Source organism: Pseudorasbora parva, chromosome 15, assembly GCF_024679245.1.
Source record: "Pseudorasbora parva isolate DD20220531a chromosome 15, ASM2467924v1, whole genome shotgun sequence".
Taxonomy (NCBI): Eukaryota; Metazoa; Chordata; class Actinopteri; order Cypriniformes; family Gobionidae; genus Pseudorasbora; species Pseudorasbora parva.
Genome location: NC_090186.1, coordinates 33,800,228 through 33,820,603, shown reverse-complemented (window position 1 = coordinate 33,820,603; position 20,376 = coordinate 33,800,228). Strand labels below are relative to the sequence as shown.

The following is a 20,376-nucleotide window of genomic DNA, read 5'->3' as shown; positions in this document are numbered from 1 at the left end:
GTTGTTTTTTACCCAGAATTTTTTACAGTGTGTATGCCATAAATCTGACAAAATAATTTTAACATTAATGTAAACAAACAAAAAATGTAATGCCAATATTTAAATACCCAAAGCTCTGCCTGATTTGGTAATATCAACCTAAAACTTAACATCAAGAAGAACATAAACAAAGACTCTGAACTATAGGGGTGGACGATTATTTTTGTTATTTTAATTTATCTTTGTTATTAAAAATAAGATCTAAAAACAATATATACACTGATACATCATAAAGCTTCAAAGGTTATTCAGCCAAGAGCACTGAGTGATTTTCTCTTTTTCTCTTGTTGTTTGACAGACAGCGGCAGGTTTACTGTATTAGCAGCCTGTCACTTTAAGACCTAATGCATTTGGTTTCTTTCCCCAACTGATATCGTTCACTTAAAGCTTAACCGACTGTTTGCATGAATACTCGTCAAGACAGCCATTTTAACATAACTGTGTGTGTATTTTCACAATGTTGAAGTAGCCTATTAAAATCATTCAGATATTACATGCCGTTGGGATATGCATATTGCGATATGTACATTTGCGATATTTCGATATATTTTACAAATGCAGTTTACAAATGTATAGTGTAAAATGTAGACTGATTTGGTAACCCAAAGACATGATTTTATAGGATACATTTAATTATATTATATATAAACATATATAAACATATTCAAAAATCGTTAACCTTGTATAATTAATGATCACAAACCTGATTTGCCATTAAAAATCTTTTCAAATGTAATTTAAACTGGACGAAGGTAGTATACTGTCTAATGTATTAGTTGGTAAATTATTTCAGTTATTAACAGCCTTTACAGAAAAGGCTGATTGACCAAAATCTGTTTATCTAAAATGCGCTTCACAGTCACCTCTTCACGAGACTCTTGTCTGTCTTAAACTGTCAGTATATAGATTAATGTTGGAGTTTTAAACTGTTTTTATTGTTGGTACATGCATGGCTGCTATTGATATTTCTTCCAGCAGCCAATACTACAGATCAACTTTAGTAATCCTCAGATGTTCCAAGCGTACAACATATTCTCGGACGGCAGCTGTTTTTCACTGATTGCAAATTGCATTCAAACTGAATTTTACTCATGAAATAGACTGCTAACTGGTTTGTTTTGGCCCTAGGATGGACGGGTGTCCTTTATCGGCCATCAGCTGGGCGGCGTGGCCTTGTCCACAAATAGCCGGGACCAACAGGTCAAGTTTGCTCGCGCCATCCAAATCACCTACTACCTCCGTAACCTTGGACCAGTGGTGCAGGACATCATTGCTGAAAAGTGGGAGAGTGAATTCTGTAAGCTGGTGTACCAGCTGGCTACAGACAGCCAGGAGCTACAAATCCTGTCGCTTACGTCCTTCAGCTTATGGCGGGACTTCCACAAGACTGGAGTACTGGCCAAGAGCGAGGTACTGGTCAGCTTGGTGCTGGTGCTCCTGGCAGCCACCATCTCCAGCTCCATGCGGGACTGCTTGCGCGGGAAACCCTTCCTGGGCCTGTTGGGTGTCCTCACCATCTGCATCGCCAACGTGACGGCAGCTGGGATTTTTTTCATCTCAGATGGGAAATTTAACTCTACGCTGCTTGGAATTCCCTTTTTTGCCATGGGTAAGTGCGGCTTTGTTCACGGATACTGTGGTGGTGATTGCATGTAGGATTATTATAATTGCTGTGCGACTCCTCAGGAGGTAGTGGGGAGGGGGGTGTAATTGTTTTCCACAGCAGTCATCAGGGTCAGTGCTTGTGCAACAATGGGCTTCATCATTACGGAAGGAGAATCTGTGATATTAGGGATAGAAATGAGAGAGAATTAGAGGCCAACATTTTTGTGCTACAATGGGAAATCTTTGAATGTTTGCCTGAAAATACATAATGACGGTTAAGGATGTCAGGGTAAAATACATGAAAATTGATGTAGCATGAACATGATCTGCAAATCTGATTGATGGTATAGTTAATGCACCACGTATGATAAACCATTGTTTTGGCACTTTAACAAAGAATAATCATTGTGTTGGAACACATTGATGTAGAGGAGCGAAACTCACCTGGTGGTTTATCAACAGAAAACAGAACACAATGAAAAGGGGGAAAAAAGAAAGAAAAATATGCTAAATTGAAATAACAATAAGCAACTAACTATGTAATAGTGTTTAGTTAGGATAGCAAAATAAAACAGAGAAACCACTTAGCGTTTGTTGTTGACGTCACATATCCTGCATACAATTAAATGATTTGGGGTTTACATGTTCATGTATCTGGGTAAAACCATGTCAAATCAGGCTGATGACAAAACCCCTCATTGGCGAAAATGACAAGCAAAGCTATGCAAGGGGAAATCCACCATCCCTGCTGAAATAAACTGCTAGAACCAGCATAGGCTGGTTGGCTGGTCTTTAGCTAGTTTAAGCCTTTCAGCCTGACTAAGCTGGTTTTCAGATGGTCTCCCAGCTTGACCAGCATAGTTCAGCCTGGTGAACAAAAACAGTGTCCAAACCCCCTCTAAGGGTACTTTCACACCTGCCTCATTTAGTTCGGTTGAATTGTACTAGAGTTTGTATTCCCGTTTGGTGCGGTTCGTTTGGTCAGATGTAAAAGCAGCAATCGCACTCGGGGTGCGCACCAAAAGCGGACCAAACAAGCGTACCGAGACCTCCTTGAAGAGGTGGTCTCGGTACGCTTTCAAACTAACTCTGGAGCGGTTTGTTTGTGGTGAGAACGTGATCCGACCTCGAACAGAACCAACTGCAAAAGTACTGATCATTTTTGGACTAAACCAGCTGCCGTAGTGTCACGTAACACTAAAGAAACTAAAGTGAGAACTCAATTGCAGAGAAATGTGAATTTATTAAACATAAATTAAACAACACAAAACAAAACCCACGAGGGGGCAAAACAACTAGTTCCAAAAACATAAACTTAAAACACACCAACACAGGGAAACAGGATACGTAGACATAACAAGGATTCCACAAAGACTGACAAACACAAGGAGCTTATAAAGGGTAGAAATTAAGAGGGAACAGGTGGGATAAATGAAACACTAATCAGATAACAAGGGGGAGGGATCAGACAATGACGGAAGCACAAAGGCCATACTGACAAAACCCACATGTGCACACAAGACAGGACAGGCATGTGACACGTAGTCAGCTGCACTGACATTATGTGCATGAAATTACCTGACAGATTGTTGGCAATATTTTCAGAGGTAAGAATAATGTCAGAGTTAAGAATAATTAATGCACGCCTCCGCTTGAAGTGGAGAGCGATGCATGCTCACCGTTTACAGTGCATTAGAGCGATGTTTTCAAGTCGCATCCGCGCTTCATTATAGAAATGTATTGTTTGCATACTGTGGTAACCACTTAAACTCCATGGACCCTGTACAGTAATTTATATACTTTCACATATGACTATGATGTCACATGTAGTACCATTTGAAAGCTTAGAGTCTCTACTTTCTGGAGATATGCATCACTTTGGCATTTGTTTTAGACAAAGTAATGTATTTACACTAAATTACTCTGGTACCATTTCCGCCTCGACATTTCCTCCCCCGACCCTGCTCCCCCCCCCCCCCCACCACCATATACAGTGATATAAATGCAATATTCCAGTGTCATTAAATTAATTATACCTGCTGGAAACAGCCCAAACTATCTGCAGGGTCCTAGAGCACACAGGGCCTGAGTTACACACTTTCAAAAATGAATTTATATTTAAAAATCAAAAAGCGCCTAATTTTTTGGATGGGTTATAACAGCTTAGACAACGTATACTTACATGTTTATCACTTTTAGCAGTGCTTTATGTAACTTCAAAGGGTTTCCTCTTTCCTGTAAAATGACACCAACATTTTGAACTTATACCACTGTATGTGTGTATGGGAAGCTTTTCAATTTGGGTAGGCCAAATCCAGACGGAAATCCCAAAAAATGGTCCTGGAGTTTACGCGGGTAAATGCACACAATGTAGTAGATTATGGCCAGGGACAAAACCAGCCCGCGCAGTCGTCTCTCCATAGATGTGTAGTTTGCTGGCTTTTCCCATAGACTGTAAAAATATACACGGAAAATACACTTTTCCCACACCTAAATTCTGACCAATCGAAAAGCAGTTTAGGAAATACATGGCCAATGAGTGATGTGCATTTTTAGTTTGTTTCAACTGGTTCGGACCAAAGCAATCAGTGTGGTGTGAAAAGTAACCAAAGAAGCTGAAAAAATGCTACAATGTATAATTGTTTGCCCTTGGTTCGGACCAAATGAACCGAACTAGAGATGTGAAAGCACCCTTAAACCAGCGTGGGAGATCAGCTAAAACCAGCCAATCCGGAGTGCATTTCCCAAAAGCATCATTAGCCAACTATGGTTCAAGTTCAGTCGTTAGCAGCATAGTTCAACCAATCTGTGTTTCCGCAAACAGCATCACAAACTTGTGTGGTTGCAATGACAGCTCTCATCCTGTGGTTAGAAGCATAGTTTCTTGTTTGCATGACACGTGGACTTCAAATCCTTATCTTGAGCAAAATAAGCAAGTTGACATTTAAGCATAAATTGTCATTTATGTCTTTTAGTTTGTCAAGAGATTTAAACTGTCTTTTTTGAAGAGTGTGCATTTCCCACTGTGCTCTAGTATGTAAGAACAAGCTTATGATTGAATCTGTAAATAAAGCAAAATAACTGAGAACCTAAGAAATAGTCCTCAGATGCCATGTCCATAATTTATAGCAAAAAAAAAAATCTAGCATTAATTTGATCTTAAAATAATTAATTAAAATCACTAATTACTCCACCCCCTGCGTGACATCATTAAACAAAGTGGTCAAACGACATTTGCGGCAATATGGTTTCAGGAAACAGTAGTGACTAGCTAGTTGATTTCTTTAACGATGCATCGTACTATGGTAGTTAAGCAGTGAGTTACGTCGGTGTACGGGAAACGCACCCTTGCTTAGGATGGTTTTAGCTGGGGGGGGGGGGGGGGGGTCAGCAGGGTTACAATAAATGTATTGTGTGTACTTGCGGATGACTGGCGCTGGTGTTATTTCTACAGAAAATGTTGATAGTCAGAGTGTAAGTGTGGTTAACAAGTAGTTAATTTTGAATCACTTACATTTAAAGCAATATTGCTCATATTTTTGCTCTGGCAATGGAAATAGTTCCAATGAAATCAACCTTCCGAACAACACACTGCAGTGGTGCTTAGTTCCTGAATGAATCAGTGTTTTGAATGATGAGTGAATGATTCAATGACTCTTTCATCCCTAAAATAGATGGGTGTTTTTCAACGAATCGGCCCAGTGAATGATTCTTTAACTCACATAAATCACATATCACCACCTTCCGGCATAACTGTATAACCTGCGGAGAGATGAACAATAATATAGAAAAATATATAGATTTCAGATTTTTGGATTAAATTTAGTTTATTTTTGTATAATTTTCTTACTGTATTAGATCAACTTGATGACAATGTAAAATCTGGTCTCCTCCATAATACGCATGCTTGACTGAAACTTATTCCAGAATAATAATGTAGTAAATTCAAAAAGTGATATTAGATAGCAAACACCTGTCAATGCACCAATAACTGCAGTGTGATCCTAAAGGTGCATTTTAGTCTGCAGCATTAGATCACTTTCTTTCTATTGTTCATTCATTTTGGGAGAATAATAAGGAACAGTCATTAATTTCCAACAGTGCTGTGTTCTTTCTACTGTGTTATTTTTGTGGACCCCTGGGAACACAATCTAGCAAGCTAAAACAAACTTGGAAATTTAACGAACCCCAAACTCAACACATCTTGCAGGTGTTAAAAACACCCTTAGATTTTACACCTGTCTAGGTTGCATTAGATGCCCTTAGGTGACGACTGTCACAACCCTCAACTGAGTGGAACTAATTAGCCTCGGATTTAAAGCGTGCCGTTTTGTTTTCTCCCGTGGAGGTAGAATCATGATTCTCTCAAAACAAGGATATACACGGTACACAAGCACAATTACAACCTGCGGAGAATAACCTTCTTCTTATTCTCAGTCGGTCGCTGCGATGGGTTTGTTATTGTAGCGGCGCAATAGAATAATCAACCGACAATTACATGTGGCAAAGAAGACGGCAACATTTTCAGTACTGACTGCGCTGTAGGATTTTATGTTCATGGATGTCCTTGTGGAGCTTGTGGATCAAAGGTAATAATGCTCGGTGCTATACTGTATACTGACCTCTTAAGCTTCAGCCAGCCATTTACGGTGTCCCTAATGATCTAGACCCCTCAGATGCTCAGTCTTATTGCAAAGCTAGCCCAGCGTGAAAGATTAATTGCTCCCCGACCACTGGATTTTGAGCTCTTTGCAGAATACCAGAGGACCTGTGATTTACTATGCTTTGCATTTGAGCTTCACAAGGACAATCTGGAGAAATAGATTTTGCCCCGCCGGTGAAGATGAATGGTGACACTCTACACGGCACATCACAATGTGCTGCAGGGTCCCCGGGGTGGCTCTGTTGGGTTGGCGAAGTGACAATGGATTCACGATGGATGACTGTGAAAGGTTTTTTGAAATAGAATTAGCAGAAATACTCACATGAAACTGTGGTCTGTTCCTCACACAAATTTAAAGTATGGCTTCAGAAGCCTTGGAATATAGTGCTTAAGTCATTTGGACTAGTTTTGTGGTGTTTTTTTTTTGTTGGTACTTTTTAGACAGACATGGTCACTATAACCTAAATAAAAATTTGTATAACTCTTGTGCACTGCATTTGATTCGTAATGTACATTACGAATTTAAGAATAATATGGGATTCAAACAGGCAAATGCTTATAAGAGTTTATGACGGGATCGTTATTCGAATGATTATCATGTTTCTAGCATGTTATATGTTTGGCAACAGTTCTTCTAACTCTAATTGATGGAGTGTGTAGCTTTTCGTTTTCTAAACAAACATATAGGAAGACACATCATGGCCATATTCCAGGATGACAACGCCAAGATTAATCAGGCTGAAACTGAAAGAATGGTTGTGAGTGAGCATGAATAATTATTTTCACACATTAATTGGCACTTCTGGCACTTCCAGACCTTAAAGTCATTGAATGTCTTTGGGGTGTGCTGGAGTTGACTTTACAGAGTTAATTTATTAAATTTTTTTCCACAAATAACTGTAACCAAAGTATATACATTATAGATTTAGCAGATTCCTTGCTACATATTGGTTGCTTGTCATGTTTTAATTCATTATATACTATAGGTGTACACTGTAAAAAAAAAATAGTTCAGGCCCAAGTTGAACATTTTCTAGCGACCGATCATATCTAAATTTTTCAGTAGGCCAAATTGAATCTCTGTCAATTAAATTGCATCAATTCACAGAAATTCAGTTTGGCCAACTGAAAAATTTAGATGTGTTGCTAAATTTCTTTCAATTGGGGCCTGATTTTTTTTTTTTTAACTTTTTTTACAGTTTAACAATGAATAGATAAGTATTGTAATGTATTACTGTGATTAAAATAGATTGTGAGACCATACAGCGCATTATAAGGTGCATTACAAGGCACAATTAATTACTTTAAATACTTTTATATGTAGTACATACAGTGCCCTTCACTAATATTGGCACCCTTGGTAAATATGGGCAAAGGTGGCTGTGAAATGAAATCTGCATTGTTTATCCTTTTGATCTTTCATTAAAAGAAATGACAAAATTCTAACCTTTCATTGAAGTAAAACAATTGAAAGTTTGGGGGGAGAAATCTCATTATGAAATAAATGTTTTTCTCTACTTCACGTTGGCCACAATTATTGGCACCCAATTGTTTTATTGCAACATCCTTTTCCCAAGAAAACAGCTCTGAGTCTTCTTCTATAATGCCTGATGAGTTTGGAGAACACCTGACAAGAGATCAGAGACAATTCTTTCATACAGAATCTCTCCAGATCCTTCAGATTTCCAGCTCCATGATGCTTCTTCTCTGTTCATCCCACTCATTTTCTAGGGTTCAGGTCAGGGAACAGTCATGGCAGAGGCTTCATTTTGTGCTCAGTGACAAATTTTTGTGCAGATTTTAATGTTTGTTTTGGATCATTGCCCTGGTGGAATGATTAAAAGATTTTTATAGCAGAAGCAGGTTGTGATTTTTTTATTTATTGGTATTTGCTGGAATCCATGAGACCAAGACAAGATGTCCAGGACCTCCAGCAAAAAAAAAAGAAAAAAAAAGGCCAACAACATAAAAAATCTAGCAGTATTTTTAACCGTAGGCATGGGGTACTTTTTATCCCTGTTTGTACCAAACTCATCTGGTGGGTTTGATGCCAAAAAGCTATTTTTTAGTTTTGTTTCACCTGACCGTAGAACTAGTCGTGTCTGACAACTGAATATGCTGGAGTTTGTTTTTGGATGAGCGAGGAGGATTTTTCTTGAAACCCTCCCAAAAAAATTGTATAATGTAGGTTTGATCATTTTTTTGGCTTTCTGAACATAAGACTCAACTAATCTCTGCAATTCTCCATCTGTGATCCTTGGAGAGTCTTTGGACACTCAATCTCTCCTCCTCGCCGTGAATTAGGCCGATATAGACACATGTCCTCTTCCAGGCAGATTTGTAACATCTTTAGTTGATTGGAACTTCTTAATTGCCCTGATGGTGGAAATGGGGATTTTAAAAGCTTTAGCTATTTTCTTAAAGTCACTTTCTATTTTGTGACGCTCAACAATCTTTTGCTGCATCAGAACTATATTATTTGGTTTTAGTCATTGTGATAAATGATTGGGGGAATTTGGCCTTTGTGTTTCCTCATATTTATACTTCTGTTTAAGTATATCAAGCTCCTTATCAACCTGGCGTGCTAGAAATGTAAATATGAATAGATATTTTACTCATAAGAACATTTCTAGGGGTCCAATAATTGTGGCCAACTTGCATTCATAATTTCACAATGTGAGTTTCCCCCTACTTTCAATTGTTTTACTTTGAAAGGTTAGAATTTTTTTATTGAAAGATCAAAAGGATATGTATTTTTACAGCCACCTTTGCTGAAATTGATCAAGGCTGCCAATATTATTTGAGAGCACTGTAGAATTATCAAAATCTTTGATGGGACAAAATGGTTGCAACGACACTAGGATGAGTAAATATGGGGCGCTCTTTGTAAAGCGGCTCACTCTGAAAATAACAAAAATTCAAAAATTCATAACTGTTTTTAAAACATTGTTTGACGCTAAATGTGACAAAATGTTGCTGTTATTTTCAGAGTGAGCCACTTTACAAACGGCACCCCATAAATAAATAATGCAGAATCTTTATTTTAAGGCGAACTGTCCCTTTAAAAGGACTTGGCAGAAGATGGATGCTCTGCAGAAAACAATGTGTGACACTGTTGTCTGAGACAATGAATTGAGTGTGTGCTATACCTTCACTTTAGGTTTAGAGGTTATTTTTATTCAGACGCATATACAGCAAGGGCCTATTTATAGACTTGCTTCCTGCCACACATCTTAGCGGCAGAGCAGCGGATGCTTTGTTCTGCTAAGACAAATGACAGGATAGGAAATCAATGTCAAATACTCAATTACCTTCTGATCTCAGTGTACGTACAGTAAAACGGCTTGCTGTTGTCACTGATTGCGTACTGCATGATGAGCCTTGATCGTGAAAATCTTAAAAATTATAAAACTAGTTCTTGTACGCTACAGTTATTTGAGATATTTAAAAATGAAAGGAATAGGATTTTTTTACACAAAAAATTACATTTCTGTCATTATTTATTGTTGTTTTTTCATATGTCACAAAGGATCATTTTTACGGAATCGCCAAGCAACTAAAAAAAGGGTTGTTTTGTATCAGAAATAGGAATGTTTTGTATCAGAAAGAAAAAAATCCACAAATCATGCACAGTGATTAAAGTAGTTTTAATATTTCAATCTGTGGTCCCATACTATGGAATGTCAAAGATGCAAATATTAAAAATACATAAATAAATGTACAAAGAAATGTAAAAAAGCAACAAAAAAGAATAAATAAATAAATATATAAATATATATATACAGAGAAAAGCGAAAAAAAGAAAGAACAATTATTTGTTTCTACATTTATTTATTTCTATGTTTATTTATTTCCACATTTATTCCTTTCTACTTTTATTTATTTATATATATTTATTTATTTCTACATTTATTTATTTATGCATTTATTTCTTCCTACATTTATTCAAATGTAGGGTAATGAGGAGGGCGGGGTTTACCTCAGACATAGCAATCGAGCTCAGAGTAGGCGAGAGTGCAGCGTTGAGGCCACAGTGACACCTTGTGGTGTGGCCGAAATACAATAGCTATAGCCTACTGATGTTGATACTGTCTGTGATGAAGGACTTGGATATGTATTTGGCCAAAATCTTATATCACGGGTTAAGTCATATCACCCTAACTGTAGCCTACTGTGTTGTAAAATATCCTGGGCTAACAAACATGAACAGCATCTTCAACAGATCTGATTACAGGGACTCTGAAATGGAAGTGCTTGATCTTCTGAAACTGAACAGATACGAGAAGTTCACGTGGTGAGCTAGTCATGCTGATAGCAAAGTAATGAAAATGCATAAAAGAAAAGAAAGGTGAAGCCAGAAACAGTGCAGTGGTGCAAAGCAAAACCAAATTATTTTATAAGAAAGCTGAGTTTATCAAACAAGTCATGAGCCCCGTTTCCACCAAAATTACCTGGAACAATTTGTACCAGGAACTTTTTTTACAGGAACTTTTCTCCCCCCCCCCCCAGACCTGCTACTGTCTGCTTTTCCACCGCGCTCTAAAGTTCCGTGAAGATTAAGCAAATTAGTCCGGTGATGTAGGACTGCGCACGACAGCTCCTCCAAGTCAGTGACGGACAGTAACCATTTTTGCGCGATACTATATCCACGTTTACAAGCACACTTTTTTTGTCATTCCGATTGAAAGATTTAGTGGACTGTTTACATGAGACATTATCTAAACCGATCTGGGGTTTACATGTGATGACTTTCAATCGCAATCATTTTGTGACATGCAGTTTGTCTGCCGCATCAAAAATGTCAACGCTGTTTTCTCCAGCAGCTGGAATGTGTTAACTGTAGCCATAGCAACTCTTAACGGCCACCGGGACTAATACAGTATTATATAAGCTATTTATTTGTTGTAAATTGTAATAATCATCTCAGAAAAAAAAAAATTCTTCTGTCAGGCGCAGTTAAAGTAAAAACTGCGTGGGGCAATATACGCTGTGTCATTATTCCAACATTATCTTCATAACTTAAGTTTACTTAAGAAATAAAAAGTTCACCCCTCAGAAAAATGAACTTTCCTCTCTTGTCAACATGAGCGCGGCGCGTGCTGTCACATCATGTAAGGACGCACACTTAAAAGTAATCGGTCAGGTCGTTTACATGGTGAAAAATAGACTGTAAAAAAATTAATAACGAGTATGGAAGAGATTCAAGCTGTGCTGCTTTTGCTGGTTTACTAAAGAGGTAATTAACAACAACAGAAAAGAGCAGCATATTCAGAAAGCTTGTAAAGCTAGATTTAAAATGACAATGTATATTATTATCAGCTATTATGGACAATGAACGTGAGATGGCCGAGACAAACGCGCGCCATCAGACAGAGAGCAAGACTGATATTTACTGAACGCAGAACGAACCTAGCAAAAGACTTTTAAAAATGCCAGTTGAAATAAAAGTCTGCGTGAGTTCAACCAATCAGCATGTTCAGCGCCCAAGTCCCGCCCTCGAAAGTTCCTGAACTTTGAAAAAGTACTACCTCGCGAGCAGGGCCGTTTGGAGGGGGAAATATTTACCCGGAACTTCATTTAGACCCTGGTTCCTGCGGTCTAAACACACCGAGTACCACCCCAAAGTTCCTGGTTCCTGGGTAAAGTTCCTGCGGTGGAAACGCGGCGATAGTAGTACAACAGACAAATATGCTAAAGAGTTAATTAAAAATTCTTTCATCATTTACTCACCCTCAAGTTGTTCCAAACCTGTATCAATGTCTTGTTTGTGATGTTTTTGCAAGGTTTTCGATAGTAATGACTCAAGTACGACATACTTCTATAAGAAATACTTGTTATTTGAATCAGTATTCTAAAGTGAAGATTATGATAACCCACTAGTAAATACTAGAGAGTTGTCTTGTTTTTCACTTTTAAAGAAATATATTTCAATTAATCATAAAATAACCCTGATTTGTTAGCCTGGCTCTGCCCTCCTACGTACATACGCTCAATTTTTCATTTTCCTTCAGTACTACGTCTGGGACTGTGGTGTATTCTTAGGTTTTCTCCGAACAAATTTTTACTGGTCCAATCAGTGAACAGAGAAAGTGGCTGAGAATGATGACGCTGATGTTGTGCGCTATAGTTTGAGTTGTAGTTCAGTAATAGTGGCGGAGAAAGATGCGAACAAAACCATTCATTCTGTTGTGTATGAGGCGCCACGTAGGATTTAAATCAAACTTCGCTTATCAATACATACATAACACACGTGCATATACACCTATACATTACTCGCATATACATGTATACTATTGGATCTTCAAAATACATATATGAAATACACGTGCACACTAATATGAAATCCATACCAATACATATAATGTTAATAATGAATGCATACACACTTGTGAATAACTTGCATATACATATACACTTGACGCACGCATAGACCTATAAATACTCGCAAATACATATAAACTTGACGCACGCATAGACCTATAAATACTCGCATATACATATAAACTTCCATGCATATACACCTATAAATACTCGCATATACATATAAACTTCCATGCATATACACCTATAAATACTCGCATATACATATAAACTTCCATGCATATACACCTATAAACACTCACGCATATACATATAAACTCGATGCACGCATACACATCCATAAAACGCGCATACATACAAAATAAAACGTGGATGCATGCTTTAGTTGTGTATATATGCGAGTGATTTCATATGTGGATGTGCGAGTGTTTCATATGTGGTTGTGCGTGAACTTTTCAGTGCAAACGGAAGGCATTTCAGTGTAAAAGGAAGTCATTTCAGTGTAAAAGGAAGTCATTTGTGTGTACACGGAAGTAACCTGCCTATATTTACCGCATTTACAACTTTGCAATCATGGAGAGGGATCGTGCTACAACTGAAGCAATAGAATTTTGCGAAACGTGCTTACTTGGCGGTCCGTGTACCTTCGGATAATTTGTTTTTTCCTTTTTGTCTTCCAAACGGAAAAACTAAGAAAGCATTCCTTTATCATATATTCGACCCTCCCTATGAGAATAAATAAACAAACCTTGAGTCGTTTTTCCCCCTCATATTTTTATTTTTGTTTTAATCACACTCTGTTCTAATCCGCCAAATGAAAAAAAAAAAAAAAAAAAAAAAATGGATAAACAGCTTGAATATTCGATCTCAACATGGGCGGGAACAAAACGCCCCTTTCCGCTGATTGGTCAACCAAAGATCAAGCCGCGCCTTCAGTTCTCCGCGCATTGCGCAACAGAATATATATATATATATATCCTTGTACAGATTATTAACAGAGTTTAGTGCATATTACGCCCCGCGGTCTAGGGGAAGGAAACAAACGTTAACCGGGCATAATAATAAAAAAATGGGTTGTGGTTTTGGAATCCCAGCCCTGAATCACTCCGGTCGATAATCAAACATCCCAGCTAACAGGGAACGTTCTCAGAACGTTGGCTAACGTTCTCTGAAAGTTCTCTCAACGTTATCAAAAAACGTTCTCGCAGTAACGTTATTAGAACGTTGTGCCAACGTTATTTGCTATAGAGAAACGTTCTAAAAACGTTAGCTATAAAACGTTATTCTTACATTGTTAGTGGAACGTTTTAAAAACGTTACTACATTAACAAAAGTATTAGTCATTACAAATTATCATACAGCTTTTTTCTCAAACTTCAGATACATATTTTGTATATCCAGAGACAACTTAATGACACTTAAATGCTATTTTCGTGTATATATTAATTTTTTTACAATCAGAAGAAAAATCTAGTAAACTAATTATGTACTAAATATAAATGTAATATAAATATAAAAGTCAATTATAAAAGTGGTTTTAGCTTTTTTTAAGAAAGAATAAGATGTCAATAAACAAAAGCAAGTACAGTAAAGCAGAAAACAGGAATATTTTATTTGATCATACTCCACACCCTTATAAGAACGTTATTTAACGTTCTTAGAACCTAATGAGAACGTTAATACAACGTTCCACAAACTGGACATTTCAACGTTCCTAGAACGTTCAAAAACGTTTTTAGAACTTAATGGGAACGTTAGGGAAACGTTCTTATAACCTAAAATTGTTAGCTGGGATACCAAACACTAGATAAGTAAATATGAATTTATTAAATGAACATACATAAAAGGGCGAGCATCTCGTCAGGGTGTCCAAAGGCCAACATAACAAACAAAACAAACCTGAAAAGAAAGATACACTAAATAACCTAATTAAAGCAAAAGAAAATACATTTTACTAACCTAACTACCTAACATAAACAGAACCCAAACAAGTTTCAAAATAAATAGCAGGACACCCCTACGCTCTTGTAATAGTTTTTGTTACATGCCCAAAGAATCAAATAACACGACTAGACATTGATCATCGGCCGGAGGAGGGATCCAGGAGCTCTCAACCCGGTCGCGGCCGAACCAACAATGAGCTCCCCGTCGAGTGCGGACGGCATCCTTTTATCATCCACGCTTCAGCCGGGTAACCAATAACGATCCTCCACCCGATCATTGATAGACCTATCAGAGAAAAGCTAGAGAAGAGGAAAGGAGAGAAGGAAAACACGGCACGGCAATACAAGTGCAAGACACAGGTCGTAACACCCTTACACACAAAGAATCTACATACAGTGGATTCACTCAGAACTGAACGACCGCGATAGGGCGTCAGCCAATACATTGTCTTTACCTTTCTTGTAAAATATTTCCAGGTTAAAATCCTGGACAAAGAGAGACCAGCGCATAATTCGTTGGTTTGAATTCTTCATACGGGATAAGAACACTAACGGATTGTGGTCGGTAAATACGACGATCGACAATGAACTAGAGCCAACATATACCTCAAAGTGTTGTAACGCCATTAGCAGAGCTAGTGCTTCCTTCTCGATGGTACTGTAATTTAATTGATGTTTTAAAAATTTCTTTGAAAAATATCCAATAGGATGTTCAACCCCGTTCTCATCATCCTGCAAAAGGACAGCGCCAGCACCTGTAGCACTAGCATCAACGTCCAACTTAAATGAACGTGAATAATTTGGAGCTGTTAACACAGGGGCACTGCACAGAAGTGACTTAACAGACTCGAATGCAGCTTGACATTCAGCAGTCCACTCAAAGGCTTGGGACACACGAAGCATATTCGTTAGAGGCAACACGACATCTGAGAAATTTTTACAAAATCCCCGATAATAACCAGACATTCCCAAAAATCTTCTCAGTTCACGTTTCGTACGGGGCACCGCGAATTCTGCAATGGCTTGCACTTTCAAAGCGACAGGTCGAACTTGTCCCTGCCCCACCTGTTTCCCTAGGTAGGTAACAGTCGCTTTGCCAAACTCACACTTAACCAAATTAAGAGTGAGAGATGCCTTTAACAAACGGTCAAACACTGTACTCAAGCTTGATAAGTGATCCTCCCAAGTATTCGAATAAACAACAATATCGTCTAGATATGCTTTACAGTTCGGAACCCCGCCCAGCACCTTGTTCATTAAACGCTGGAACGTAGCCGGGGCGTTGTGCAACCCGAACGCCATCACCCTGTAATTGAGGAAATCATCTGGCGTAACAAAAGCAGAGATCTCGGCTGCGCGCTCCGTCAAAGGAACTTGCCAGTATCCTTTTAGGAGATCCAATTTGGTGACGAAGCGTGCAGAGCCTACTTTATCAATGCAATCCTCCATAAGCGGGAGGGGAAACGAATCAGGTTTCGTCACGGCATTTACTTTCCTATAATCCGTGCAGAACCTTTGCGTGCCGTCAGATTTCGGAACCAATAAACATGGTGAACTCCAGGCGCTGGAACTCAGAACTGCAAGACCATTCTCAACCAGATATTTAACCTCAGCCTCCATAACTTTACGTTTAACAGGGTTCACTCTATATGCCCTTTGTTTAATAGGCTGATGATCACCCACGTTTATGTCATGTTTCAGCACTTGAGTGCGGGTGGGAATATCCGAAAATAAACCCGTAAAAGAGTGGATCAGCTGTACGATATCAATTCGTTGAGAATCAGTTAAATGCGCCAAATGAGAGGTTACATTTTCCAAAACCTTGGAATTATTTAGTTTACCACCCGAAACTAGGGTACTCTGCAGGCTCAACCCATCTTCATCCAAGTCACTGTCAGAAGTAACCACAATCGAAGCTACAGGAGTGATAATTGAGCTTTTTGACTCAATATCTTCCTCGCGACTCACGTACAACTTCAACATATTAATGTGACACACGCGAGTTTTTCTCTGTCGATCAGGAGTTTGAACTACATAATTTGTCTCACTCAGCTTCTTATCAATGACGTACGGTCCAGAGAATCTAGCCTGCAATGCAGCACCCTGTATGGGCAATAAAACCAAGACTTTGTCCCCTTCGGAAAATGAACGAGAAACAGCACTCTTGTCAAAACGTTTTTTCATTTTTACCTGCGTACTCTCCAGAGCAGTCTGAGCTAATTTGCAAGCATTATGCAAGCGTTCTCGAAAAGAGCTAACATAGTCCAGTAAGTTACACCCCGCGGTCTGTTCCGCCAGCCAAGTCTCTTTCAACATCTTCAGTGGGCCCCTCACCGTGTGTCCGAAAACCAATTCGGCTGGACTGAACCCAAGAGACTCCTGAACGCTCTCACGGACAGCAAACATAAGGAAAGGCAACCCTTCATCCCATTCTTTCCCTGACTCAACGCAATATTTGCTTAACATGGACTTCAAAGTTTGGTGAAACCTTTCCAAAGCACCCTGAGACTCTGGGTGATAAGGACTAGAAGTCACGTGCTTGATGTTCAGTTGTGACAGAACCTGTTTGAACAATCGGGACATGAAATTGGTTCCCTGATCCGTTTGGATCATTTGAGGAAAACCAAAGGTGGAAAAGAATGCAATTAGCGCTTTCATCACTGCCTTTGCTTTTAATGAGCGTAACGATACCGCTTCCGGATAGCGAGTAGTCGCACACATAAGCGTAAGCAAATAAACATGTCCAGATCTCGTTCGCGGTAACGGTCCAACACAATCCAGAATAACTCGGGAAAAAGGCTCTCCCATAACAGGTATAGGTTTAAGAGGGGCAGGACGAATTATCTGGTTAGGTTTTCCTACGACCTGGCACACGTGACATGAACGACAGTACCGTGCCACATCAGATTTAATACCAGGCCAGAAAAAATAGCGCAGGATTCGGTGGTAAGTTTTAGTTATACCTAAATGGCCTGCAACATTATCATGGGCCACACTCAAAACTTGCTTGCGTAAACACTGAGGGACTACTAATTGAAAAATAGTATCCCAACCTAACCCATCAGACCTCGTTGGAGTCCACTTTCTTTTTAACACGTTGTTATCCCAAAAATAAGCAACAGTTTCATTCTCAATCTCCGTTAATTTAAAAGCTGCCTTCCTACAACGCGATAACGAAGGATGTTTTCTCTGTTCAACAGAGATTAGATCTTTCTCAAGAGACAACGGCAGATCAGGTGACTCTTCAGCACCACTAACCGTGGACAGCAACTCAGGCCCGGACAGCTCCGGACGGGTTAGCAAACCTTCACCGTTGACTTTGTCCTCAACGGCCAAAAAGGTGTCCGCAAGATCAATCGAATCGCCAAACCTACGCGCTTGAGCCCGCGTAACTACGCACGCAGAGAACACAGCCGGGAATTCCGACACTAACTCACCGGTATTAACAGAATCATACACCGGATTTTCAATAACCTCGGGGAATGGAAGTACTTTCCCTCCAGCTAGATCATTACCTATTATTAAGGCAACCCCCTTCACCGGCAGCATATGACGTACAGCCAATTTTACAAAGCCTGTTACTAAACCGGATCGAATGTACACATTATGTAATGGTACCTTCAAAACGCCCAATTCAATCCCTTGAATAAGGACATCAGAGCCACAATAACTATCGTCAGAAAACGGCAGCACACTAGCTAACACAAACGATTGATTGGCACCTGTATCACGCAGCATCATAACAGGGACCAAATCTCCTTCTAATCCACTAAGAGAAATCATTCCCTGACACACGAAAGGGTCATAGGCGGCGTCAATATTCGAACTAAGTTGGCTGTCGATTTTCTGAACGAAACCAACGCTTTTGGCGGATTTCTTTCTATTTTTATTTTTCAATGAAGGGCACATCGCAATCAAATGGCCGAGCTCGTGGCAGTAAAAACATTCACGAGCTTCGGGAATCACTTGCTTAGAGGGTTTCACAACTTTAACATTTTTCTCAGACGATAAAGCCAAATTCGATTCGCGGCGTGCAACAAATGCACTTCTATGAGTCAGAGAAAACTCATCTGCGCAAACGGCCGCCTCGGCGAGGGTCAACACTTTCTTTTCGTTCAAATAAACAACAATTCTATCGGACAACGAATTCTTGAAATCTTCGATCAAAATTAATTCACGAAGTTGCTCAAAACTAGCGATTCCGCTGGAGTGACACCACTTATCAAAAAGCACATTCTTTTCCCGTGCATATTCGACATAAGTTTGAGTGGCATTTTTAACATGGGACCGAAACTTTTGCCTATACGCTTCTGGCACAAGCTCATACGCCCTAAGCACAGCGTTTTTTAATTTATCATAGTCCAAACTGTCACCTACAGATAAAGTGGAACAAACCTCCAGGGCTTTCCCAGTTAATTTGCACTGGATCAAGAGAGGCCACGCATCTCTCGGCCAGCGCAACGCAGCAGCTATACGCTCAAACGCGCCGAAATACGAATCCACCTCGTCATCCCTAAATATAGGAACAAGGGTAAGGTGACGACTAATATCAAAATCGGGAGGATTACCTACAGGTATAGATGGTGCAGAGGACGAACGTTGGTCAACATCAGAGGTCTGTCCAGCAGATGGAATTTCAGCTGCATTAGAACGACGATCAGCCTCTAACTCACATTGCCTGAAACGCAAAAGTTGAGTAGTATGCTCCTGCCGTTTAATTTCAAGATCCAACTGCTTTAACTGAATAGCTAACTTTAAATCATCAGAGTTTACACCACTAAGTGAGCGCAGCATAGGATTACCTGAAGCATCAATATCTATCTCAACCTCACTGTCAGAAGCAGGCTTTAAAATGTCTAGCCGTATTAACGCCGATTGAATTACATCTCGCACTTCACTCTTCCTAGCAGCCTTTGCCACCGGAATATTATAGTGATCAGCGATTAAATACAAATCAGTCTTCCGACATGACCCCAGGACTTCACTTGAAGGAGCCTGTCTAAACGCTTCTATACTAAAGTCCATCTGTATCGACCTACCACTTCCCCACGATCCAAAAAAAAACTGCCACTCAAAACAGAAAAAATAAGTGGTACTCACCAGCAAAGCCGCAAGCTTCCGAATTAGCATCGAAGGATTTCTAAATCAAAGAATTGGACGAGCCCCAATTATTACGCCCCGCGGTCTAGGGGAAGGAAACAAACGTTAACCGGGCATAATAATAAAAAAATGGGTTGTGGTTTTGGAATCCCAGCCCTGAATCACTCCGGTCGATAATCAAACATACCAAACACTAGATAAGTAAATATGAATTTATTAAATGAACATACATAAAAGGGCGAGCATCTCGTCAGGGTGTCCAAAGGCCAACATAACAAACAAAACAAACCTGAAAAGAAAGATACACTAAATAACCTAATTAAAGCAAAAGAAAATACATTTTACTAACCTAACTACCTAACATAAACAGAACCCAAACAAGTTTCAAAATAAATAGCAGGACACCCCTACGCTCTTGTAATAGTTTTTGTTACATGCCCAAAGAATCAAATAACACGACTAGACATTGATCATCGGCCGGAGGAGGGATCCAGGAGCTCTCAACCCGGTCGCGGCCGAACCAACAATGAGCTCCCCGTCGAGTGCGGACGGCATCCTTTTATCATCCACGCTTCAGCCGGGTAACCAATAACGATCCTCCACCCGATCATTGATAGACCTATCAGAGAAAAGCTAGAGAAGAGGAAAGGAGAGAAGGAAAACACGGCACGGCAATACAAGTGCAAGACACAGGTCGTAACATGC

The 20,376-nt window shown here is 39.4% G+C and overlaps 1 protein-coding gene across 1 annotated transcript in view; it reads left to right on the top strand.

Annotated features, from left to right (window-relative positions):
* Positions 1-20,376, top strand: part of ptchd4 (patched domain containing 4) — a 48,546-nt gene that overhangs the window by 2,996 nt on the left and 25,174 nt on the right. Inside the window, exon 2 of the mRNA XM_067417851.1 lies at positions 1,168-1,648. Coding sequence (XP_067273952.1) covers positions 1,168-1,648 — 481 coding nt within the window. The remainder of the gene's footprint in view (positions 1-1,167; positions 1,649-20,376) is intronic.